At 37.1% G+C, this 26415-nt stretch overlaps 1 protein-coding gene across 7 annotated transcripts in view; it reads left to right on the top strand.

Moving 5' to 3' along the window:
* CNKSR2 (connector enhancer of kinase suppressor of Ras 2) overlaps nt 1–26415 on the top strand; it is a 216539-nt gene that overhangs the window by 48581 nt on the left and 141543 nt on the right. For all 7 annotated transcript variants that reach the window (XM_071812397.1, XM_071812401.1, XM_065858558.2 and 4 more), the window contains exons 3-4: nt 950–1152; nt 13036–13123. In XM_071812397.1, coding sequence (XP_071668498.1) covers nt 950–1152; nt 13036–13123 — 291 coding nt within the window. The remainder of the gene's footprint in view (nt 1–949; nt 1153–13035; nt 13124–26415) is intronic.

Here is a 26415-nt window from a genome sequence, read left to right as displayed (position 1 = left end):
CATTAAATTAGGGCATTCTCTAGTGCTGTTTCAACAACATTTGTATATTTGAAGGATTCTCAAGTATTATTTGCTAATATTTCTGCGTAATTATTTCTGTTTCTGCTGCACAGCTCAGGAACGTGATTTGAGTTTAAGGGATTGTCTCTTAAATGGAAGCAAAGTTTATGGCTTAACTTTAAAATGGCAACATAGACATTGAGCAGAGTGTGTTCTCTGGTCTATGACTCTGGCAGATCTTTACTGACAATGAGAATAAAAATAAGGTAGTGAGCATGCTTCCTTCACTGAAAGCAACAAAAGCAATTTCCTGTTACACTGTGTCCTTACTGCATACTTCTGCTAGTTGCAAGCCCTCTTGCCTAATGTGATTGTAGGAGTTGGTGTGAGTACGGACCCAAGGGACTGACTGATGGTGCCAGAGCACTGGAACAGGCTGCCCAGGGAGGTTGTGGAGTCTCTTTCTCTGAAGACATTCAAAACCCGCCTGGACACATTCCTGTGTAGCCTCATCTAGGTGTTCCTTCTCCAATGAGGGGATTGGACTAGGTGATCTTTTGAGGTCCCTTCCAATCCCTAACATTCTGTGATTCTGTGATCTCTAACCATCAGATGTATTGAGAGAAGTATCTGATTTACTAAGAATGAAGCACTGCTTTGAAAATCAGTCTTCCAGACTAGGATTTTTTCTTCATTTTGAGATATTTTTCTCACTGCATTTAAAACTAGCTGAAAGATCACTCATAATTTTGCTCTTTTTTTGTTCTATTTTTATGCACTTTAGAAACAGAACATGCCATACCTTTAAAAACTAATGAGTGGGTGTAATTCTGCCTTAATTATTAGGAATGGTTAAGTTTTGAAGCAGAAGAGCAGTCTTGGTTTTCTTGGTACTTCATGTTCAGCTGCAAAGCTAACTTTCTCTTCTCTGTCTTTTTTTCCAATGCAGAACTATGGTTTAGAAACAGAAAATCTAAAAACCCTTTCTCACAAACTGAATGCATCTGCCAAAAATCTGCAGAACTTCATCACTGGGAGGAGGAGGAGTGGCCACTATGATGGAAGGACCAGCCGCAAGTTGCCGAATGATTTTCTGACATCAGTAGTGGATCTGATTGGAGCAGCTAAAAGTCTGCTGGCTTGGTTGGACAGGTAAAATCTCCCAAATGTGTCACAGGTAACCAGATCTCGCACACACACACACACACACACACACACACACACACACAAGCCCCAGCTTCTTTATAAAATGTAATGTAGACATTGAAATGGAAGCAGAATTCATTTACAAATTTTGAGAGGATGTTTGTAGCATTTTTTTCTTAAGTCAGCATGCAATTCAGATAGCATTTCAGTACAGTGCTTCTAAATGCACTGCAACCTGACACATATCTGGAAATATTTTCAATATAGCAACAGGATGACATAATTAGATTATATATGTATTTTATTAGTATTATAGAACAACACTTTGACCTGCATAACTTAAATTAATTGCTCTGATAGTATAAAGTTCACAAAACTGTGATCACACTTTTCATTATACAGATGTCAATATATACTTCCTGTGTGTGTGTGTGTGCCTACATATATATGTTGCATTTCAGGTTTTTTAAATTTCAGTGAAATACCTCTGCAACTGTAGATGCAATTGGAACTGGTTTATACTTTTACTTCTATTACCTATGAAGTATGTGGGACCAGGACATAAATGCTCTCCTTTACTGTATCTGTAGTGACATTTTTCTGATGATAGCAAGAGTAATACGCAGGTATTTAAGATGATCATTGAAACTCCTGAAGTGGTTAAAATTGGTCTATCTGTATGTCTTTATAAAATGCATCACAATGCAGTTTTATCAGCAAAAAAATAAAATACCTATCTTGATTTAAAGGTGTATTTTATTTTGTATCTAGCAGCTGGAGTTTTGTTCACAGTATGATCTTGTTGGATTTTAAGAATTACACAAAGATCTGTTTGGATTGACAGAATTGTTTGGATTTACTGCTGTGGGCTTTACTGTGTTTCATTTTCCTGAGGAAAACTGACTTGTGTCCCATAAATTATTCCAATAAGAAAGGTTTAAGTGAGGCATGAATCTTTTCCATTTCTTAAGCTGCACTGCAAGCTTTTTATTTTATTCATTAGACTGCAGCTACCACTACTGCTTCTATTTGCCTCACTTTTCCCCAAGTTTCAAACCAGTGTACTTGAAGTTGGGCTCCTAAATTTCTGCTTAGACGTTTAGCATTAGATGTGCAGAGAAGCGATACGATCTCATGGAAAGAGTTTAGTAATGAGACTTGGAAAATTTGGAATGCATTTTTAGCTCTCCCTCTAGCCTTTGTTGTTACTCGGAAGACCTGTAGGCTTTGCTATTTCTCCCTGCAAATCATTTTTGGCAGAGACCGGCATATCATTCTGCATTTTAAAATGGAAGGAACAGTAGAAAACCATGTTCTTTTGCATAGGCAGATTAGTGTCTGCCACTTCTTTCTATTTAGATACAACCTTGATTGTTTTCTCATTGGAATTGTGGCTAATGGATAAAGACTGTGAGTTACAAAGTTGAGATTTTTTTTTTCCATAAAAAAATCTGAAATTACGAATTAAACTTTCATATATACATAAACATTTAACACATTGAAAAACAGTGTGGCTTTGGCATATTAATATGAATGTAGTAGTTGAACTTCAGGGAGAAAGTAGTTGTTGATGCTAGGAAACATCTGCATCGGAGCACTAATGTGTCACTCTGGTATTGTGCACCGCACCCAAATTATGCACTTTTAGTGTTAAATGACAAATCCAGTCTGTAAAATTTGTTTGTAGCTCAGGAGCATGTTGAGAATTAGCACTTCATAAATTTATGTTTATAAAGGCAGCTGTATTGGATTTGTCAGAGATAATTCTGCTAGTAGGTTTTAGTGTTGGTGTGGGAAGATCTCTAAATAATTTCTAAAAGCATGCATATCAATTTTACTCCCAGTAAAATGCAAAATTGCTTTTGTGTTTATCTGAAATGATAGCTGGTCAGACACAAGAGTTCCAAGAAGTTGAAAATTAGGTCAGCCATGGTGGTAGCCTGATTTTAGCAATGTTCTCTTTAGTGCCCAAGTTAGGCTTCCTACAAGTGATATTTTAATTTTATTCAGATTTCTGCAAAAGTTCTTTTAAAGATCCATGTAGCTTGAACACCTGGTTCTGGCAAATGTTTTCTGTAAACTTTTAAGACTTCTCTGATTTATGAGGGTGTGGGTATTTTGGTTAGATTTATTATTCCTTCTTGCAAAGTCCCCAAATTAGGATGAAGGCAGGCCAATGATGGTATTTTTCTCAGGAAGCAGAAGCATCTGGAGGTCAATAAGATTCTGCTTATTGTATTCCTTCTAAGCAGCTATTGGGGCCACTAGGGGGAGATAGAAAGATTTTAAAAATAAATTATTTAAAGTCAGGAACAGGGATTTAATTTTATTCTGCACAGCTGTTAGTGTTTTGGTTGGTTTCTAATGCCACTTCCATGTCCGGTGTGACAGAGGGGACAGCAAACTATCAGGAGAATTAAAGTGGCTGTTAGAGTCATCCACCCCATTGTAACAGCCATACTGGGCTGCCCCTATGCAGTGTTTTTCAGGTCACATCTGTAAAAAGCAGCTCCAGCTTGCATAGAAATGCAATTAAGTGGTTTTTATGTGCAGGGAATTGTGATGAATCCATACAACTTTTGCTTCACTTGCTGCTCTGGTGAGCTCTATATTTATGTTGTTTCTGTAAGACACAATCTATAAGGACCTTGTTAGGCACAGTAATCAAAAGGAGTGCGAGAGTTGTGATGTGCTGAATTACTTTCACTGTGGCTCTTGCAGTGCTACTGTGCAAGGCCAGTCCAAGGACGCTCTTTGTTCCAGGTCTCTGCCTGGAGCAGTCCTGCTTCCAGATGTATGTCAGAGATTGAATTTTGCTGAAAAGTAGGGTAATTTTTATTGCCAGACTTTAAAATTCTTCTGGTTTAGTTTCATTTAGGAACTGCAAAACTTAGTAGAGAATTCTAGCCATTTTCAAAATAGGTCTGCTCATGATTTTGAGGAGATTGAAATAGCGCTCCAATAATATCCTGTAGAAGAAACTGTCATCACATTAATAGATTATGTCCTTAAACTTTTTAGACTAAATTTAACTTTGTGTTACTTTCTTAGCCCATAAAATCAATATTCTCTTCCAGAAGACTTAAAAAAATGTCTTAGCTTAATAATGTTTTATTTTATGCTCTTTCCCTAATCTTCAGACTTTTCCAAACCAATCTGCTGATGAGATTCGTGCTTTTTTGAACAACTAGGAGAGACACTTGTTAAAGCCTGGTGCATTTCCAGTTGACAATTAACTTAGCTCTTAGGCAATGGAAAACCACACTTCAGGCTATAGCAACAAAATACTTATCTGATATTCAAAGCAACTTGGAATCTAAATGTCTCCAGTGACACTTCTCAAGAATTAGAGAGTAATATATACAGTCATCCAGGCATTCTAGACTTCCTGTTAGATCATTGGTGTTCTTTTCAATCTTTATTCTTGTAATTCATGAGAGGTGTATTCTTTGGAATAGTAATATATGCTGTCTTTCTGAATCCTCCTCTGATGTGTAAGATTCCTGGAAATTCTCCTGCCTTTTATAGGGCTGAAACACTCCACCCTGGCGAGGAAGCCTCAGTGATTTCTGTGCAATGTGTTTTCTTTGCTGAGATTATGTACAGCAGTTCTGATAAATGGATTTTTCAATGTTTCTTTTTAATTACAGTTAAAACACGCACAATCTTGCATTTAAAGTTTCAGCACCTCATTTTATGCAAATTTATTGTTTGGTATCAAAGCAGGAGGGAGATAAATACTGTTAAGCAGCACTCTGGTCAAGTAAGGAAAACTCCCTGCTTTATACTCCTGACCATGAAGAATGCTACAGCCTGGAAGCCTAATGGCAAATATAATGAATACAGATCTCCATATTTATATTTAAGTTTATGTTTATATATATATATACTTTTTTTTTTTTAATTCAGTGTTCAAAAATATGAAATAGGTAATCAAAGATCTAGGAAAACTGGAAAGTTGACAATTAAAAAACCATAGCTGAAAGGAAAATAAACTGAATTCTTAAAGGAAACCTTTAGAATAAATGAAGAAAAAAACATAATTGAAACATGTGTGCAGCTGATCTAAAAATAAAAATTGAGTAAAAAGTTTTAAGTCTCTCAAGGTAAACATAAGGTATAACAGAGAATTTTTTTAAATGTATGATTAAATTAGGATTACTGTTATGAGTTCACTACTGAGGATCCACAACAAGAATGCATTGCAGTTTTGTGGCACAAAGCTATCTCTAACCTCATAAAAGTTTTTTCTTTTTTTCTTTATAATGGTATGTCCAGTAGTATCTGCACACTTAATGAAAATTGAAATTAGACATTTCTGTTAATCCCAGGTCATATTTTGTTCTTACAGCACACATTTACAGTCCACCTGAAAACCACTTTGTGAAAGTACTGCTTTGTGTGGATGTGTCAGTGTTCACTGTCTCTCTGAGATTTCTGAATTAAATATACACCGTCCATCCATGGCTTTCTTGCTCTAAAAGCACCATGATTTCACAGAGGATTTTGAGAATCGAACTACTTTTTTCATCTTTAACAAAATTACATTAAGATTTTGCCACGTTACTTGAATCTTCAGTGACACCAGTGATGCTTCCTACTTTTTGTCCAGAGGCAAATATGAACTGAAAAGCAATAATATTACAGGGATCCCAGAAAATCCTTCTTAGGTCCCAAGTTTAGAGCATTGAACAATACTTACAACTAACTTTCTTTCTAAGAGACAGCCAGCTCTTATACTGTGCTCACATCTCATTCCTTTACTATTAATTTGCTGTTACCTGTTGGTTGTACTACTTAAATTGTGATGAAGTCCTGGGTGAAGAATGCTTAGATTCATCCACTGCTTTTTCATCTACACCTTAACAAACCATCTGACAGACAGACAGGAGGTTGTATTTTCATCGGAAGTTGGCACATTGAGTGTTAAATTTGTCTCCTAAGGAGTCAGTGGCAGTAGCAAAGTGAAGGCAGCCTTGGGAACAAAAGCGTCTTTTAAGCACCCCATTTTCCCCCTTCAAGTCCCACTGTACATCATATGTTTTTCTTTCACGGGACAGCTAGATTTAACAGGTAAGGTTCATTTCTGTAGTCTTAACTGGAAAGAACAGTGTGTGGAAGAGGAAGCATCGTGAGGGAAACTGACCTGGGGTGACATTTGGTGACAGTTGCATGGCCTCTGTCTCTTCCCATCTTGTCTCCTTGCTCTACCAGCCCACAGCTTGGCTGCCTCCCTTGCTTTTGCTGGTTGCCCTTGGTTTGATACATTGTCTTCATTCACCTGCATTTCTGTTGGCAACCAAACACCCTGGAAATCTGTATTTCCTGATGACTGCACTAAGCAAGAAAAATTTCTTAGTTGTGCTTCTGGGCTTCTTGCCTACACTATGGTTCTTGGGCCATGTTATCTGAAGCAGGGACTCCTCATACCATAAAACTTGTGCAGCATCAAGAAGTAACATCAAATAGTAACAAACTGCATAAACTATAAATGTGGACTTAGAGACTGGGAGTAAGGAAAGGATGGCTGTTTTTAGGGCTTTAATTGAGTCTTCATTAAAGACACAGCTAAGATAATGCGGTAGTTTATTATTCAATTAAGAATTTAAGAAAATATAGTCACCTTCCCTTGAGGTAACTACTACAACATTTTGCATCTGTTGCTGGGTCACAGATTTTAATGGTCATGAATTAAGATTTGTCAGGGAACACTGGATTTTTTTAGTGTACTGTTTAACTCAGCCATCTGTGTGGGCAGTGATTCAATATGTCTTTCACAGTGACTCTCCTGTGTCCCTTGTTTTTCAACCTAGCAATATCCCCCTTTTGGAAATACAAAACTTAAACTGCTGCTGCAGATTACACAGAAGTCTAGGTAGTATGAGCAGAGAGACATTCTGAGGATAGATTTTTGTGTTCAAGACTTTCAGTGCTGTGGCCAGAGAAAAGCTAGCAGGCTGACAAATGTGCACCAGTCTGATTAATTTACCACTGCTGTCTGGATACATGATACATGAACCAAATGGAACAATGAGATGAACAAATAGCCCAACTGTAAATAGAAATTGCTGGTCATATAAAAGATATGGGTTAAATTGCTGACAGTAGTAACAAAATGTAAAATTTCAGAGTAAAAGGCCTTTCTGGCAAGTCTAGGTCTGCTTTTAGCAGCGTTCACAGAGTGGTGGGGTTTAATCCTTTGACTTCTACCCCTAGGTGGACAAGTCATTTTGGCAGGGACTTAAATGTGCTAATATTCAGCAAAGCATTTATATGTATACATAAATCATATTAAGTTGGGCTCAAATCTGTGTCTGAAGCATTTGAATGCTTCAGTGGTTAAGTCTGGACAGCAGAACAGGAGCTCCAAGCCTCACTGTGGGCTGTGTAAACTTATTTTAGTGATGCTCTGTTGTCTACAGAGAAGTGCAGCCTGCAATGATGTAAACACCCTTTGTTTATGTATGAACAATTCTAGGTGTTCAGCTTCAGTGCACCCTTTAAGCCTGCTTTGTATGAAAGCACTGTGGTAGCAGAACACATTCCCCACTCAAAAATAGATCTCTTTTCACCATGGTGACATACACAATGCATACATTTTCTTCCACTGTAGGTAAAATGTGTTGAGCTGGATTTCTTTCTCTCATTGTTTTCTGTGAATGAGCCTTGGTGATGTTTATAGTGTGGCTGTTTTGTAGTTTTAAGTAAAGAGGAGCATTCACTGGGAAAATTATGCTTGAGTGTTTGCAAGCCCATAACTTCTTCCTCACAAAAAGTGTTACTGGTTTAGAGTCTCCTTTATAAGAGACTTCATACAGACCTGTTAGCTGTGCTTGGTTATTGCTTCTCCTGGTGTGGTAGATCTGGTTTACACACAAGATGGTGGAGGAAAACAAATGGAAACCCAAACAAAATGAAACCAAAGAGTTTAGCAATTCTTTACTCACCACACAAATAATGCACTTTCTGTCAATTGGTTTTCAGAATTAAACCTGTGAATCTTACATTTCCTTTATCCTTGTCTGAATGGTAGCCAAACCTGTCAGTAAGTGCTGCCTAAGAATGCTACGGTACTTAACCGTATTGTGCTACTGGAACAGCTGTAAATGTTTAACAGAGCACTCATTTAAAGAATTCCTTTATGCAGTGTGAATTTTACTGCATTCCTCCCTCATTCTACACAAAGCATTTCCATTAGAAATACAAATAAAGTGTTTGTTTCATGAAAGCCTAAAGCTACAAGTATTAGATGGATTTGGAACAAATATATATGCAACAATACTGTACAGTCAAATTTTTATTTGAGCTTAATGTGTTGCCTTTGAATACTGAGTTATATCACCAATTTAGTTACCTCTCTCTTTTGAAGAATTTGGACTATTATGTTTAATCAAACTGCTCTGAGGATGTTTTAACTTCTTAGGGTGCTAAAATAAGTATGATATTTGTTTTAAACTCCTCACAATGTCAGTTGTTACAAAACAGCTCAGTACTACAGCCAGTGGTGAAATATGATTATTTTTTTATTTGGGGGCAATACTTTTACTAACAACAGTCTGTATTTGTCCAAATTGCAACTTTTTAAAGTGAAATAGTTATTTCTATATAGGATTTTCCCCTAACCAAATGTTATGTGAAGACGACAGATCAGGAGGCTAGAGCATATGAGACTGAAAATGCTGAAAATGTTGATAATGTAGAAATACCAAGTGTATGCATTTCCTTCACAACATACATTATTTTTTAATTGTTTGGGAAGGATTTTGCTTCATGTGCAAACACCAGTTGTGAGTATAAACAGCTGTTGAATTATATTATTTCTTAATTCTGTGAGAGAATTAGCTGTGCTATATTGATGTAGCTGGCTTTTCTACCAATCCTTCAGGGTGGCTTATTTTTTTAATGTTAGATAATATGGTTTGGTTTTCATTCTGAAAAATGCTGGTAGTGCTAAAGATTTTAGTTAGGTCTCAGTTCATAAAAGTGTATATGTACATGCATGTGTATTACAGCCTGCATTACATATTTATAACCAAATTCATGTTTCAGAGTCACTTTATTATTTAACTCAAACAATTTAAAAAACACGAAAAGAATAGTGGCTCTGTCATGTCTGGTGTTAGTGAAACCTTATTTCCTATACATTAGAGTCTTGAAGTTTTAAAAAATGTTAAAAAAAAAAAGAGTAAGCACGAATTGTAAGTTTTTTTCCCTGTGAATGAGGTATTTAGAAGTCTTCATCTCAGTGGAATCTGTGATGTCTAATAAGGTGCAGGCTCACAATGTGGATTCTCATAGTGGAAACATCAAGAGGCTCCCAATTTTATTAGCTGCATTCATGATCACAAAACATGTATGAACTTATTTATCCTTGAAACATATCACCCACTCATTTGTGAAAGTCGTTTGAAAATTGCTAATGGCCTCAAATGTTGGAAGGGAGAAGGCATGAGAAAGGTGAGAACAAGGGCAGACCCACCCTGCGTGTGTATTCAGCAGCACTGATGTGATTGCATAAATCTCCTTTCCTTAAGGTATCAGGCACAGAAGGGGTAGACAGTGGAAAGGAGAAACTAGCAGGTGTCCAGAAGAGGAAATGAACAGAAAGGGCATGTAGTCAGGCAAGTGCTCTGTGGAGCTACAAAGGTGTTTTATGTGGGTGTTGCAAAGGAAGAGAATCACAGAGAGGTTTTGAAGGAAGAACAAATGAACTAAATGAGAAACTGGGTAAATAAGGGTTCCACAAATACAGAAATGTATGTGGAAAAAGGTCTTGGAAATGACAGAGAGAGAAGTGAGACAATGGGAGAGAAATAAGCTAGTTAAACTAGGAATTCCTTTTGCTGTGTGTGTTTCTGATGCCTCAAGAAGGAAAGTTTTTTAGCAGCCAGGTGAAAAGTTAGAGTGTATGTAGGCTTTATTTGCATTTATACGCATTGTTTCACCTGTTGCAAGTCAATGCTGTTGTGCTGTACTAAAGCTGCAATCAGTGGATATATTGTTATTGAAGAGGTTCTTTGTTAGATTGGTGTTTCACACTGTGTCTTTTATGAAAGCCAGTCAGTGATGAAGTTTTGTTGATATTTGGTTGAAACTGCTGGCATGTTGTTAGTTACTAAGTCTTGCTGGACTAAGGCTTGGGATGTAATAGCAAAACACATTTCCCTTAGTAGTAAATATTTAAAGAGGCTTTTGTCCTTACCGTTTCCCCAGCTGCTGATGCAGTAGTGGCTGTATAGTTGTGTGTGAGCAGGTTGCCTCCAGGGAAGTGGTCTGAACTGGGAAGGGCAAGTAAAGGGAATTTCAGTTTTGCTGGTCCAATTTGTACCAATACCTTAGGGAATCATAGGCAGAAACTGATGCGAGGGAGTTGATTTATAAGCTACAGAGACCTAAAGAAGGATGTAGCTCGAGGACACCTTACTTCTTCTGCAGAAGCCAAGTCCATATAACATGGACCTGTCTCCTTATCCTTCCAAGTCATGAAGCACTTTTCAGAATATTACATATTAGTTATTGATTTTTCGTAGTCCTCTCCCTCCTGCTGGCACCCTTGCTGCTTGTTTCACATGCTGTTTTCAGTAAATTTTCATTGTGTAAACTTCAGTGTAGCAAAAATGACTAACGTCTCAGCCCCTTTGCCTATTCTTTAACATCAACAAAGTTTATTTGGGACATTTCTGATGATCTTCACTAAGAGCAATGACGGTAAAAATGTCATTATTTTCCTCATGAACCGTGAAACCAAACTAAATTGTAAAAGTATGCGGAAAGATGATGTGGTATTAGAAGCCAAAGCCTACCATGAGATTTTGTTTAGAGAAATGCTGGAGGCTTTGAAATGTCTGATAGATTCCAGTTGTGTAATTTTAGGATCAAATTCTATTAATATCCATACTGAAAGTAAAAGAATACTATTTGCTCTCTTGATTCCATTCATCTTCAATAAAGACGAGTTCAGAAATGAACACGACCTTTGAAAATCTGGGTTCCAGAACCTCAACAGTTACAATTTTGAAAAGAAAAATATCAGTGTTTTTGTACATCTTGGCTAATGTACTTTTAAAAACAGAAAAGCAGTTCAGTTACCTTTTATCCTTTAATATGCTCACATGTCTCTCAAACTTCAGTAATACTCTGGGCGTGTGTGGGTAGGCCTGCTGTAGTGTGTACCCACTGTACCGTTGCCATACACAGCATGAAACCTGGGTTTTGAGTATAGCTTTGGTAAGGCACCTTTTGGAACTTAACCACATGCTGTCTACTAAGTCCTTGCTCTCTTGTTACTTTTATGTTTCTTAAACTCTGTCTAGCTTCCCATTTCCATGCTTTTTTAAAAAAAAGAATGTACTGCTTTTCTCCCTAGAAAATATGGGCAGAAAGTATATGTTAATATTAAATCTGCTAGACTTGAGTATGCACCTCAAAGTTTATTCTGTCTTATGAACTATCAGGGCTGCATTGGGAGCCCTGGAGAAGAGAGAGGGCATTAGGAGAAGCAGGCAAAGATGGGGAAGTTCACATGAGTTTATTAATGGACAGTTCCAAATCTGCCTGCACTGGAATTTCAGAAATTCTGCATATGGAAAAGAAATGTAGAAACCTCTTAATAAACAGTAGAACTATATTTGTAGTTAGAATTTGAGTATGCTTATAGCAGAGTTCTTTATACTGGAAACTTGTCTTTAGGGTTAGATGAGGAAGGCGTAGTACCATCCAGAATGGTAAAGCTCTTAAAGGTATATACAGATGTTTATTCTCCAAGATGTGATGAAAGAAAGTAGTTGGGGAAGGCACTAGGCACACAGCTTAATTTAAAGGCAACCACACTTCAAGCATTGTTTAGAGATCTTGGCACATTGCATTATCTGTTTTTAGTTTACTCAGCTATTACAATTCTTGGGGTTCTTTGCCACATTTTTTGTTTTAAATGTCTGAAGCAGGTAAATTAGGGAAAAATACCACATTTGCAATGCTAATAATGCCCGCAAAAACCTCATTTACAACAGTGATGAAGTGAAAATCTTGACTCCTCTTGGAGAAAATACCTGTCCTGCCTAGTGATTGGCTACTTCTTAAATATAGAAAATAGGCCAGGTTTAGTTAATAGTTTAACACAGACTTGTAGTACAGAAATCAGATAACTGCCAGCCTTGCTAACCAGTTCCTCTAGAAAACAAGTAAGCTTCTAGATAGACGAGCATTTTAAACTTTCTGACATGAAGTTTTAGTGTATAGGATACATACGGATGACGTCTCTAAATGCTAGATTCAGCTTTTCATTTCATTATGTACTTCTGATTGTAGCACAGTGTTAGGTTGTGCCTCCAGTTTAACCTTTGCAGCTGCCTCTGTGTGTTGATGCATCTCTGGCTCTAAATGCTGTTCTCCCCTTTGGATAAGATTTTACTTCTTCTGAGTCCCTCCATTACTTTTACCAGATATTAGATCAGGTCCCAGGAATCCCAGTGAATCAGCCAAATGCTTTTCTAAACTCATTCACATCTGGACACTGTTCATATCACAGGTACAAGCAATGCCTCTGGTTGCCTTTATGAGGATATTCCTGAACAATTGCAGAAGGCAAGGTGGACTTTTTCTGGGGGAATAAAGGCAGTCCAGAAGTAAACTGGAAGGCTGTGAGAAATAATGCTTTTATAAACAGAATTTCTTAAAGAGGATCTTAAAAACTGCAAAAGCAAGGAGAGGTAAATGTTTTCCACATATCCTGTATTTTACAATATTAGTAGTACATTTTGGGTATTTTTTGTGCTCTTAATATCTCTAGAAACAATGTGTGGTAAGGGCATTGTACACACGTGAAGCACGTGGATATAAATTAGTACTAGTAAACATTTATTTTTCTTCTTTTTTTTTTTTTTTTTTTAGATCACCTTTTGCTGCTGTCACAGATTACTCAGTAACAAGAAATAATGTCATACAGCTCTGTCTGGAACTAACAACAATAGTACAACAGGTAGGAGACCATCTACTTAGCAGTTGATTTTTTGCTAAATTGTAAATAACCAGTGCCTTCTTCATACAACTTTGTGTTATTCTGTCTATATCATTGTCTAACAAAAATAAGGGAATACTAGTACTTAGTTAATGCTTGGTAAAAATTCTGCTTCCTGGTTTTATAATACTACTTTGGGTTGTGATGTGTATATGCCTCTGTATATCTCAGTAGTAAGATTCATCTTGCGTTCTCCAGTCTAATATAAATCATATACATAAATAAATAAATTTACAAAAACTACTTGATAATTTGCATATTTAGGTTCTTACGTGTTGTCATTAATTTTTAGTTAACTGTCTGCTTCAAAAGATCTCTGTGTGTTGGACTTTAGTCATCTGCTCTTTCATACAATTCATATCATCTAGACACCTGTTAAGAAGATATGTTTTCCCATGAGGCTTGAATATTTTTTATACATTTTTTTTTACCTCCTACCTTCAAGAAATCCAGGAGTAGGTACTGAGAAGTGCTCACTTAATGGCCATCGTTTGGGAGTGCAATCGGGAGAGCCTTCCCCACCCTTCTGTTGCTTCTCTTGTGTGTGGTTTAGGTCTGTCCCTGTCTTTGCCTGTTGTTCTGCTGAAACCGAAAAGTCACTTTTGCTGCAAGTTCAAACTAAGGTTGCTGCCAAATTCTGTAGAAATAACATAGGAAGTTAGAGTAGTTCTATCATCATTTACCCTGATGTGTGCATTTCTGAGACCATTCTGTTATTGATGGTTGTGAAGGGCCTTGCTACCATCTTCTAGCATTGGTTGACCATGCAGTGCAGCAGTGCCCATCATGCAGAGAACAGTTCGGCAATAGCAGATGGAAGGGACCACTGTTGCTGAGCAGTTCAAGAGAGTGTTTGCACTTGGGAAGGTGGAATGGGAAAATGGAGCGAGTGTGCATGACTTTGTATGATGATGATCTCCCTTTTATAAAAGAAATGCATTTTTCTCTGACCCTTTCATAAACGTATGCAACACTGATGAATAATTTTGTTTATTTCCCACACGAGTAGGAGAAAGCAGTATTGCTAGTCCCATGTGCTCAAGCTTGGGAATCAGAAGCTTCTCACTTTTCTTTATTATTATTATTACTATCATCACCATCAATTATTCCCTCAATTATGTGTGGAGTTTTTTTTGTGGAAATGGAGCATGGGCTGTTGCCTCCTCACAGACCACATGGTGAGGGTGCCTGTTTGCTTTCTAGGCCCAAGGGCTGACCCACCAGTCTCATCCTTCAGCCACCCCATGCTCTCCACTGGCCTTGTCACCATCAGCCTGCCTCAGACTGGGATGGAGATGCCGGTGGTGGTGGCTTAGTAAGAAGAGCCCAGGCCTTCATTTTTTAGGCTCCCTCTTTCACAATGTCTGTTTTTTTCATCTGTTGTCCTGTTGGTTTGTCGTGCCCTTGTTGGGCTGTGAGAAACGGTCAGTACCATATGAGAAGGAGGCATGAAGGGCGTCCCTTCACCTTGGCCAAACTGTAGAAGTAGCTGTGCCTCACAGTCTAGTTTTTTAATTCAGAGAAAGAGCCACCTGATCCATTTTCATGTGTCCACTATTAGTGGGAAAGTGGGTAAAATATCAACTGCTGCAATATTTCCCAGGAATTAGCTCAAAATCAGTTCATTTTCTTACAAATTCATCCCTAGCCATGATGCTAATTCGCTATGCTGTAGGTAAATATTTCTCTATGTGTATTTTTCAGTGTGAATGAGAGCAAATGTTACAATTTCATACCTATGGAGAAAAGCAGTTTCATCTGTGCCAAAATGACATGTTTCCCCAATCAGGGAGCAGTTCAGCACATGAATCCATACTGTGAAGTCAAAAGCAACATTTATGTGCCTTAATTTAAGCATGCTCTGAAATTGAGTTGGGCTGTAGTTAGAAGAACGATAATGAAAAATTCCATTACTAGTCCCAAACACATGTGGTTTGATCTCTACTTAAAACAAATGCATTCCAATGTAACATTTCAGAAATGTCTTTGCTGTGCTTTTCTTTTCTAAGATCGCTGAACAAACTGGAAATCCTCATTGTGCTTCCTTCAGGCTGTAGATTGAATGTTTCAGTATCACCTTATCAGGTGTTTTTCTGTCTCAGATTCCATTTTCTTTTGTATGTAAAGTATAATAATTTATGGTACTTTACTATCTTCTAATTTTTTTTTTTTGTGTGTGAAAGACCTACAGAAGGCAATGTTACAATTGTTCTTTTAACAGCAGCTAACAACAGATTTTTATATAGCTTAATGGTTTATTAAAAAAAATATACAGTCTGTACATTTTCTAATAGTTTTGACTTTTTTTGAGACATTCGTACAATTCAACAATAGAACTCCAGTATTCACCTCAATATCTAAGCACTGGCAGGATTCAAAATGGTGGGGTTTTTTGCTGTTGTTTGTGGCTTTGTTGTTGTTGTTGGGTTGTTTTAGTTTTGTTTGTTTGTTCTTGTTTTGTTTTGTGGTGTTTAATTTACAGCCAAACTTCAGATTTATCAATCAAAAGTTATTCTTAAGTCAAGATGGATGAAAAAAGCCTAGAAGTTTGCTGGCTTGCTTGAATTCTTTTGCATGTTTTAAGGCTAATTGTAATGTCAGTGTTTCTTGATAGAATTAAGTGTGGGTCGTGGGATGTGTTGTGTGTGTCCTCTTATCAGTGGTAAATAGATGACGAAGAAAAAAAATGACAGAATTACATCTCTCTTGCAAGTACGAAGTCTAAGAAAATCTATTCAGTGTCTGTGCTTTAAATTTTAAATAATTAAAAAATTTGGAGTTAAAATACCTACTTAAGAGACAGACTTCAAAGCAATATTCTGAACGCTGAACGGCACATGCTTTGTTTGAACCGTTTCATTTTCTCTGTGTGTTGCACATTGCCCAGGACCCAACTAACAGGCCTGTGTGCAGTGAATTTGCTAGTGCAAGCAGGTCCCTCAGAGCACTGCAAGTTATTATTACAACCTGCTTTGCATTTGCACTAATCATCTGCTTCTATGCAGCTGTTTTATTTTGGCTTAAGGAATCTTTTTCTCCCACTTAGGACTTTAGGATATTGTTTCATGGGCATTTCCTGCAAGTTTTCACTCTTAATACATCCTCCTTTCTGATGGCTTATTTAATTCAGGGTTGCATTCTTGGTTTATTTTTATAATCAACTCTTCCCTTGCAGCAGAACATTGGAGACAAAAAAAAAAAAAAAAAAAAGATTTAAATAAACAAATCCATGACACTATCATGACTTTTGTGACTGTTCCCTTGCACTCTCTGCCTTTCTCTCCTACACTTGTCTGCCTGCTTAGAGCATCCCCATAGAGTTGGAGGCTGAGCATTATCTGTACTCTCTGTTTACAATGCAATAATTAAAAAAGACCTGTTCTTTTTTAATGGTATAAGATAGGTGTTAAAGGGATAGGGGTGTACACATTGGGAGGGTGAGATTGTTTTGGGTTCTGCTTTTTTCCCTTTCGGTTCACTCATGAATTTAGATTTGTGTCAGCAGAATTGTTCTGGTCATAAATGCATATAAGGAAGTACAGGAGTGACTCCTTGTCTTTATGGTGTTCATGAAAGTCTTGCTATTGACTTAGTTAGTCAGGGTATTCAGTTTCAGAGGGTGCCAGAATCTGGTCCTTGTAAGTGTGATTGGTTTGTTTTAGAATGGCAGCAGTAACCACAACAATAACTGTAAGGAATAGAAGATTTATTGCTTTCTTAGGCAATCTGTAGGTAGCTTTTATTACTATTCATTCTCAATGCTCTTGTTGCTCAGGAACCCATTAGGGTTTCACTAAAGCAGCTTTCTTGTTTAGAATTAAAACCCTGACAATCTTGGGAATAGCTGAAAAGTCTATTTTTATATCAACTAGATAAGTTATCAGGCATTTAAAGAAAACTTTGCTGCTGAACACTATAGTTCTTATTATTGCTGTTTAGTAGTGATCATTAATAGCACTCATCACACATTTTTTACTTTCCTTAATCACCTTTCACAATGATTTACTGTGTTTATTTAGTTTTAAAACCACTGGTGCTCATCTTGCAACTTTAATGTCTTGTGGGATTTACTTAGCAAGATGCTTCAGCAGAAACATAGCTGTAGGCCTGTAAATACTTCATTATAAAAGCTTCACTGCAATTACTTCTCTGCTTAAACACCTTCTTGAAAAGGGACTATACAGTGGAAGCACTTCAATGTAATGGGTAGAGATGGAGAACAGTCGCTTAGCTGACATGGACCTGATTGCACTGTTGTCACAGAACATACTTCTGACTTCATCTGCCTTTGGAGGTAAAATTCAGATTTTGGATGACACAAGGTGAGAGCCTGAGTGGTGCAATTTGGGAGGTGGTGGCTAGGAAAGACCAAGACAACAATCCATGAAACCTCTGTCTGGACATACAGGCATCTGGGATATTGAGCTAAAAGCCCTAACATAGAGTACATGTAGAAGTGCCCTGTGTGCTGCCTCATCTGAGTGATTTGGAGCTTATACCCCATTTAAAGGTGTTTGAGATTTGAAACAGTGTCTGTATCCTCCGTGCTCCAATGGACTCTCTTCCCATGCTGGAGGAGTAATCTTTTTTGGACTTCTAGCTCTTGCTTTCCTTCCTACAAAAGATATTAAAAAGGACAACAAATTATTTATTGAGTAATGCACTATTTTTCTATGACATTGAGTTTTTTATAATCAGATGGCTCTAATTTACGTAATTAATGTTTCAAATATTAAGTCTCACTGAGAAACTAAGTGCAGCTTTGTTTTCTAGTTTAAAGGATAAAAAGAGAATTTACTTTCATAGCCCTCTGCCCTGATTCAGAATCTAAAAGCCATAATATAAAATGGTTCAATTCATTTTGCTAGGACAGTATCAAATTCATGAACAGCGAAGAATACCTAATATCCTTAGTCATATTGTTACAATGTATCTCTCATATAACCTTTTTTATCACAATTTCTCAATTTTGTTTGTAAGTCCTAGTTATTAAGGACTTGAAGGACTTGCTAAATATAGCTTTAAAAATTTGAATTTTATGTCGTACCAAGTAGCTAATTACTTCAAGAATCTTTAGCTAATAAACTGACTTTAGTAGTTTAATGATGCAAATGTTTGATTGGTTGCTCATTAAAGCTGCTTTGCGCTTCCAGATTGTTGGGATCTTTCAAAGCAACATGTGTCTAATGGAAGCAGTTCTGTATTAAATTTTAAAGGTTTTGATTTAAATATTCAGCATTATTCCTTCTACCTCAACTTATCAAATGCTTGCAGGAAAATCTTTGTTAGCCTACCGTGGTAATAATCTGTTCCCTTACCCACCTCTTTTTAATAAAAAATACTTCGTGGTGAGGAGGCCACATTCTTGGAATAAGAAATACACAGTACACTGCTTATACAAAATGTCCAATTTTTGATAAGTGTACAAGTAGGAGGGTAAGTGTACAAATGAGTAGCTTGATAGATGTGGTCAAAAGTTAAAAACAGAACAAAATGTCCCCCCTGAGAAGAATACGCAGGCGTTATCTGCCTATAGTCCATGGAACCCAAATGGTGTTCAATGAGAGTGTTACAGCTCATTGCAAGTGACGCTGACAGAAATTTAGACTTGCTTTGTATTCTTAAGTGCTGCTTCTATTCAAGATATTCTGTTGCATAAGGTTCAAAGCAGGGCTCAGAAGTAGTAGTGTTTCAGGAAATGTATTATCCTGTGCAATTGTTTTCTTCACATTTAGAAGTCAATATGTAATAAATAAGGTAAAATAGAATGTAAAGGCTGGATGGAAATATGAAACATTTTCTTGTTTACAAGAAGCTATATCAAAGTGGTTTCAATTTATATTCTTTAGTAGCATATTTCTCTTTTTCATAGTAGAGTATCTTATTTCACTATAACACACTTCTATAGAAAATTTCAGATGTAATTTAATGTACTATAAAATAGTGCCAAAGGTGCTTAACATTGATGTCTTCTTCTGATTTTGATAGTTTATTTCTGATATTTTCTTATGCTTCCTGCCTTCTCCTCACTCCATTTTCCCCCCGCCCTGTCTTGACATGTCTTACTTGTAGATATGTTGTAGTCTTTTTAAGTTTTGGAGTCCTTTTGAAATGGGATTAGGCACAGAATAGCCCCAAGGTTAAAATATCAATAATAGTCTGTAGGGATATGGATCACTACTAGAAATAATTTCATGTCTCTTTGGTTGTCATTGAGATATATGCTGGAAAGAGTTTTTTTCCCTAAATTTGAGTAATCCGTGATGCGACGTTTTCAAAATAGCATATGAAGCCACTGCATGCTTTAATAAAAACCCATCCTGTAAAGCCCTGTGAATTTATTAGCTCTGTTTTCTTTTACATTCTTAGAGAAAGTAGTTTCTTTTTCTCATGGGTGGAAGAAGGAAAAACAAAATGAAAAAGAACAACAACCAGAAAACCCTCAATAAAAAAACCAAACCAAACCAAACAAACAAACAAACCAAATCACAGCAAAACAAAAAACCCCACACAAAAGCCCCCAAAGTTTGCAGAGTACCTAAGAAACTCTTGGGTTAATTCATGCACTCATGGAAACACTTGCAGAAAGATGCAGAAAGTTGGTGGAAACTGAGATTTAGTGTAGACAGAAGGGAAAATTGTGTTTTAGTATCTCATATGTTTCCTCTAAATAAAACCTTTTTTCCTTCGACTGAGTGTTGTGGGCACCGTGTCAGTGCATGTGGAGTGGCATCACAGTTTCTATTTGAATAGAGGCAGACAGAGGATATGCCATGCTTCCTGTGTGCTTTGTGATAAGTGCTAAATTTAATCATTAATGACGGTGAATTAAGATTATGTTGATCGTATCAGTAGAATTGAAGACTGAAACTCTGCATGTCTTTTCCTTTGGAAACTTATTTCCCGTGCCAGACACACTCCAGTCTCTGTAACCAGGTGCAGCAAAGGAAAATTTCACTTCAGTATGGTGAATTACAGAAACTATGGGTTGCTAGGTAGCCAGTAGAAGCCTTGAGTGAGAGAAATTGTAGGGTTCATCTTTATTTCAGTAATAGAATGTGAGGTATGTGTGTATTTGTTTTATTAAATCCATTAAAAATACATCAAGAAGTTCAGATGAACCAATACAACACATTAATGTCATAGCTGAGCCTGAAATGACATCTACCTAAATATATTTATTTTTTCTCAAGTTTGATTAATTTTATTTCCTCTGTTGGCAGAATAACCACCTAGACACTAAACGAAACATGCAACATTTTGCTGCCATTTTATTTTATAAACCAGAATTCTTTTTTAATGGCCTTACTAGAGGAAAAGCAGAAATGAAAAATTAAGAAGTTATTTACCTCTAAATGGTCTTGGAAGTGACATTGAAAACTTAGGAACCTCACAACACATCGTGCTACAAACTCAGTGTTGCATGTCAGTAAGAAAAGTTTTCTTTTTGAATGCATGATGCTTATTTTTTCCGAATTAGAGAGGCGGAAAAAAGGGTGTTCAAGCTTTGTTTTTTCTGTTTTGGATGGAATGTTTTTGACTAATTTCCAGCCTCTCATCTGTTGATAATTTTATTTTTACCTGCTGAGAATATCACTGCATAGAGAAATCACCTTAATAGATGAAATTCAATTTAGACCATTGAAGTACTTAGACTCTAGCAGGATATATGAGCAAGTTAAAACAATTGCTGTGGTTGCTGACCTAATGCTGTGCCAGCTCATTTTAGTAAAGATGTATAGTTACTTTCTATATGCAAATCAAGAACTAATATGTGACCAGATCCCAAAGGAAAGCAATATGATGTCTTCTACAGAAAGGAGTGTAGAAATAATTGGAAATGGAAAATGACTTCAGGAAAATAGAAGAAAAGAGCTTAGTGTATACATGGCATCGCTCTTAATCCAGTGAGCAATTTTTCCCAGTAGTTGCTTGATCTGTGGGTGATTTATGTAAGTTGTGTTAAATTTTTACGTGAAGTATTCTGTTACTATGGTGATAGGTGCCACTCCACACAGATTGTTTAAATGAAATAAAGGCAATTCTTTGTACTCAACAAGCTGGGTAATTGCTATCAGTTTGTACACCAGGGTTATGAACTTAGAGAATGCATGTTCATTAAGTATTCAGGGAAAGGCTCTAGACTTTTAGAAGTGCATTTGTGTAGGTTGCATAGGAAATGTCCTTTTACGTAGCATTTGTTTAATAGCTTGCATTGTATTTTTCATTTCATTTTGTTTTTCTTAGTATCTTAAGTGGTGTAGATTCACCATTCTGTTTTCTCCCATCCCCACGAGTTCTTACGCATGTTTTCGATGGGGGAGGACAGAGTGGGTTGCTGCGGATGCAGGTGAGCTCTGGCTTCAGTGTGGAGGAGCAGGGAATAATAATAGAGTGAGGATGCCATAGAGCCAATTTCAAGAAACTGCAGGGTTTGAATAATTGTAGCAAAAGTGGGAAAGAAAGCAAATATTTCTGAATGACAGTGGGAAGAAAATCGACAGGAATTGTGTGGGAAGCGAAGAGGAGTTGAAAATTGCACCCAGGTTGTGAGCTTGTGGGACATAAGGTGGTGGAGTTGTTGACAGAGGTAGGAAAAGAAGGGGGGAGCAGAGAGGGTTTGGGAAGAAACGTGATTTCAGCTTTTCAGCATACTGCGTTGGGGCTGGTGGCAAATATCCAGGAGGAGATTCTGAACTGCGAATGTGAACAGAAGGGCTGAGAGATCTGTGACTCATCCACAGAGATGATAATTAAAGCAGCATGATTTTAGGGAACTGCTGAGCAAAAGGGAAGAGGTTGCAGAAAGAGGGAGAGTTGAGGGTAGAGCTCCCTGGGACTGTGGCAGTCTGAAGTAGGAGGATTAGCCATGACTGGAGACTCTTTTGGAGCAGCTCAGTGGGAAGAAAGTCAAGGAAAGCACATATTCTGGAAAGTCCACTTAGAAATGCAGTATGAAGTTTTAGCAATGGCTGTGTAATTTTAAAAAATCATTTTGTTTGGCAGCAGCAAAGAATTACCGATGCAAATGCTGGGTAGTTACATAGCTTAGGAAGAACTGGCTTTTGCATTTTAGGTACTGAGAAAGGTGAAAGGTATTTCCTCTTCCCCATCTCCATTTCAAACATTTGTAATTGTCAGTATCCCCAGGGTCTACACCTTTTGCATCCACTGTCCTGCTAGATCTCTTAAAATCGAAGATGTAGTAAAGCACTGCACTAGGAAACTTCTGCCTGTGTCATACCCTTAATTCTTTGCCCATTACCAGAAGAGAATGTCACCTGCTTGACAGCCTCTGTAGCTTTGGGGGTGTTTAAGAGGATGTTTGCTTCTTGGTTTTGTGGATGAAGGGGTTGGAGGGGAGAGTTTGGAACAGATCTGTAGATATACTAATTTGTACTTTATTCCTCCAGTAATTACTCAGACATGCCTGTAAATCGCAGCCTGAGCAGAGTTCCCTAATAGCCTTCAGTTTTCTCTAATAGTCATGCTCTACAGAACACATGAACATTTTGCCGTAGCCTACATTATATCAATCAAGTTTATTGTTTCAAAGCTGTCCTTTCATCCCACCATCAGTTGTATTGGGTATATTTTCCATCCATTTTCTATTTCAAGTAGTGAAAGACTAAATTGATTGAATCTATCTTGTCCTTGTACCTGTTTGGAAATAATGTACCATTGTCTTAGTCTGAGAAGAATGATGAAAGGTAATAATAAATGAACCCATTATGAAAGTTCTTAAACTTATGTCTTCTTTATGTGTTGGCAAAGCTTTAGACTTTGGCATCATTGTTGTCCAGATCTTTTGTGAGAACCTTCAGTGATGACTCTAGCAAACCTCAGTCTTGTGGCTTTCTTGCTACAGCTGAATTGGACAGAATTCAAACCAAATGAGCCTTTCTAGAGCCAATGGCATAAATTCCCTAGAGCTGGTGACACTTGAACAGTCTCACAGTGGGCTCCTTGAAGCCAGAACAACTTCTTTTTGCTGATGCAGTGCTGAGGCTCAAGGGACTGGGACTTATGATCTGAGCATTCTCGACTGATTTTTTTTATTCTTGCTAAGTAGCAAGACTGACAGACCATCCGTTTGACACATGCTGGTATTAAAGGATTCAGTTACAGTTTTAATCAATTTGAGAAGCAAAGGGATTTAAAGAATGGCTTGGCTTAATTGCAACCAATGGCTATATTGCTCAAGAGAGGTTTTATACCAAAGGCTTGGCAATGCATGAAAGTCTGAACCCTCTTTTAGCAATCATGTAATTAATTATTTTTGTTACAAATAGAGAACTGGAGTTACATGGTTTAGAACATTTTGCGTGATTTCAAAATAATGGTGACAGCAATAATGGTGACTATAAAAAATCTGTTTTTAAGCAGTACATAAAATCTAGCTGTTGCCCTCTTAAAACTAGAAATGGAATCTGTGTGAGATTGCTCATGATAGGTACATTTTCCAGGCAATTTCACTACCACTTTTAAAATTGGATTCTTAACCTTGCCAACATTTTATCAGCAAAATGGTGGTAGAACCAGTGTAATATACACAAGCACACACACATGTAAATTCTGTTGGATTTCAGAGGTAAACAAGTTAAAATAGCAGTGAAGAAGCTTCACCAGAAGCAGCGTGGTAGCTGCCTGAAGAACATACGCTCTTATGGCAAGCTCTTGTTCCTCACAAGTTGCTCTACCTCTGTAGCACCACACAGCTTTTGAGCAATGCTGCTATCCTATGACTTCACAAGGGACATTTTGGCGTTAACATGGTACCTGAGAATTGGGAGATCTGGTTTTTATTCTTGACAATCATGTAACCTGCTGTTGTATCAGTTCTGCCTAGGAAATTTTCTGTGCCTTGGAGGAAAAAATAAATTAGGATGATTAAATATGCATGAGCAACTAAAGCATTCTGCTGGACAAGAAAAGACAGTGAAAGAAGTCCATGCCCTCTCTTGAGCACTCTAATCTAAGGATAAATAGAAAGGCTGAAGTGTTGCCAAGTTTGTTGCTGAAAGAACTAATCAACATATTTCTGCAATTTTTTATTTGTATCCCTTACCTATTCGTATGTACATATTTTATTTTCTGATCTAGCATAACTTTATTCTGGAGTCAGAGCTGACAGGAACTTAAGAGTGCCAAGAGTACAGTGCAGCAGCTGCCTAGAATATGTGGCAAAATCACAAATAATAATAGTAGTAGTAATGATGACATATTTCAAGATTATAGCCTGCAAGTACCCTGAGAGAAGTGTTTGACAGGTCATTGCAATAGGTAATTTGACAGGTTGCTGACTCAGACTTGGACACCAGATCATATGTGTGCAAAAATATAAATATTATTATTCTGAATATTATCCCATAGATATAGCACTGGAGAACTGTAGAAACACTCTTTTCCTGTGGGTTATATATATGATCAGTAGGATGAGTTGGGAGGTCTTCTAGATCTCAGTGCTTCACATTTTGAGTTGAGATTTAAGCAGCTTGGGTGCAAAGCAAAGGGCTAAAGAGTAAGGAAAGTGCTGGTATAATTAGCTGGCCCCATTCCTCACTTCTGTGATAAATGTTTAAAAACAAGGCAATAACCGTGAAGGGAAAAGAAAATATAATGGAAAATGAAGCATCATAAACATTGCTTTTGAAAAATAAAATACACATATATTTGTATTTTATATGTTCTAGTAACGTCTGAGGCAGGGTGGGATGAGATGCAAACATTCTACAGCATTGTCACCAGTCAGTGCTGTCTCATCCAGTGGGTTTAATTTAAGTTTCTTTAGTAATTATTACTTATGACAGTATGATAGGATTTTTGCAGATAAGACTTGTCATTTTTGTAGAAGTAAAACAGAATTGTGATCATTAAGGTCTCAAGTTCTGAAAGAAATAGAAGTGATGCCTCCCAGTTGTAGCATAGCATATATCTTGCTAGTCTTAAAATTTTACTGGGGTTGAAAGTGCAGAAGAACCCTCTTCCTGATTGTTGTAGTTTGTCCTTGCTCTTCTTATCTTTCTCCCTTACTGCATTTTTTTCCTGTTTCTTCCAGTTTTGGACCTCATGTTTCTTGGTTTTTAGGATCTTAGCCTAGTTCCGACTGCCTCCACAAAGGTCACTTTTACTGTTTTGATGCATGAGGCAGAGCTGGAAAGAATGACCATGAAAATCTGATATTGGCAATTAAGTTGTTCTATCATATTCCCCTTTTATTTTTCTTTCTTTGCAGATGAGGTTGTCCCATTTTCCAATCTGAAACTGCTAATGGCCAATAGTTGACTACATCTTCAGGAAGTATAAATTAATGCAGAGCTGCTTTTATTGCTTTATTAGCAATCTGTGTTATGAATCTTTTAGGAAATAATATGCGTTTAGAAGATAACCTTATGTTTTTTCAGCTGAAGTTTTGTTTGGTTGGTTAGAAGAGGATCATATGACCTATCTTTAGTTATAGTTTATCTGTGAATATATGTGTGAAGTTCAGAGAAAAAACAAGTAAAAGTAAAGTATCTCCCCCTTACTGTATCTGTATTTGAGTTCCGGGGTAATCACAGTATTGTTTCACTAAGTGAATATCAAATTGTCAGTTTGTGTAGGAGTAAAGCGTGGTTGCAGATTTTTTTGTGTGTTCTTGCTTTTCTAAAGTAGAAAAAAAGTTGATGTTGAACTTGCTTGTGTTCCGTTTCTTACCTGAATTGCAATGTTTCGACACTGTGGTTAAACAGATATTTAAGAAGATCTTTTAGGAGTAAGATATGGGCTTGTAGTCTAGTTATGGAAGGAAGAGAGGTTCTCCAGCTGTGGGTGGTATGCTATTAAGAATACAAATTTATTTCTAATTGCATAGTTAGTGACTCTTTTTAATAGTTCTCAAGTGCTTTAATCTCTTTTAGTTGAAATGAAATGGGTATGAAAAAGCAATAATTGAAAATGGTAAAGGCCCCCAGTAATAAGCATTCAGCTTTTCATTCTACCTAAGGGATATTTGAGTAGAGTGGGCACAGTTATCCTCAGTGCTTGCTTAAAGATAGAGCACAAAGCAGTGAAATGACTTAAAAATCTAAGGGGAAATAAACTGTTCACTGTGAAAGAAAGTGACATGGAGATTTTGCTCCTGGGATCATTTGGAAGCAATCTCAGCCCTCATCCTAGGAGAGGCGGCAGGGAGTTAAAATGAGCTTGCAATGATGCAGGGATCAGCTTGTTGACCTTTTCTAGGTTTCTTTGAATCCTAGACTTCAGGGCTG

This window comes from Patagioenas fasciata, chromosome 1 (genome assembly GCF_037038585.1).
Source record: "Patagioenas fasciata isolate bPatFas1 chromosome 1, bPatFas1.hap1, whole genome shotgun sequence".
In the NCBI taxonomy this organism is placed as follows: Eukaryota; Metazoa; Chordata; class Aves; order Columbiformes; family Columbidae; genus Patagioenas; species Patagioenas fasciata.
Note: the sequence above shows the minus strand (reverse complement) of the source record. Positions and strands in the feature narration are given on the sequence as shown.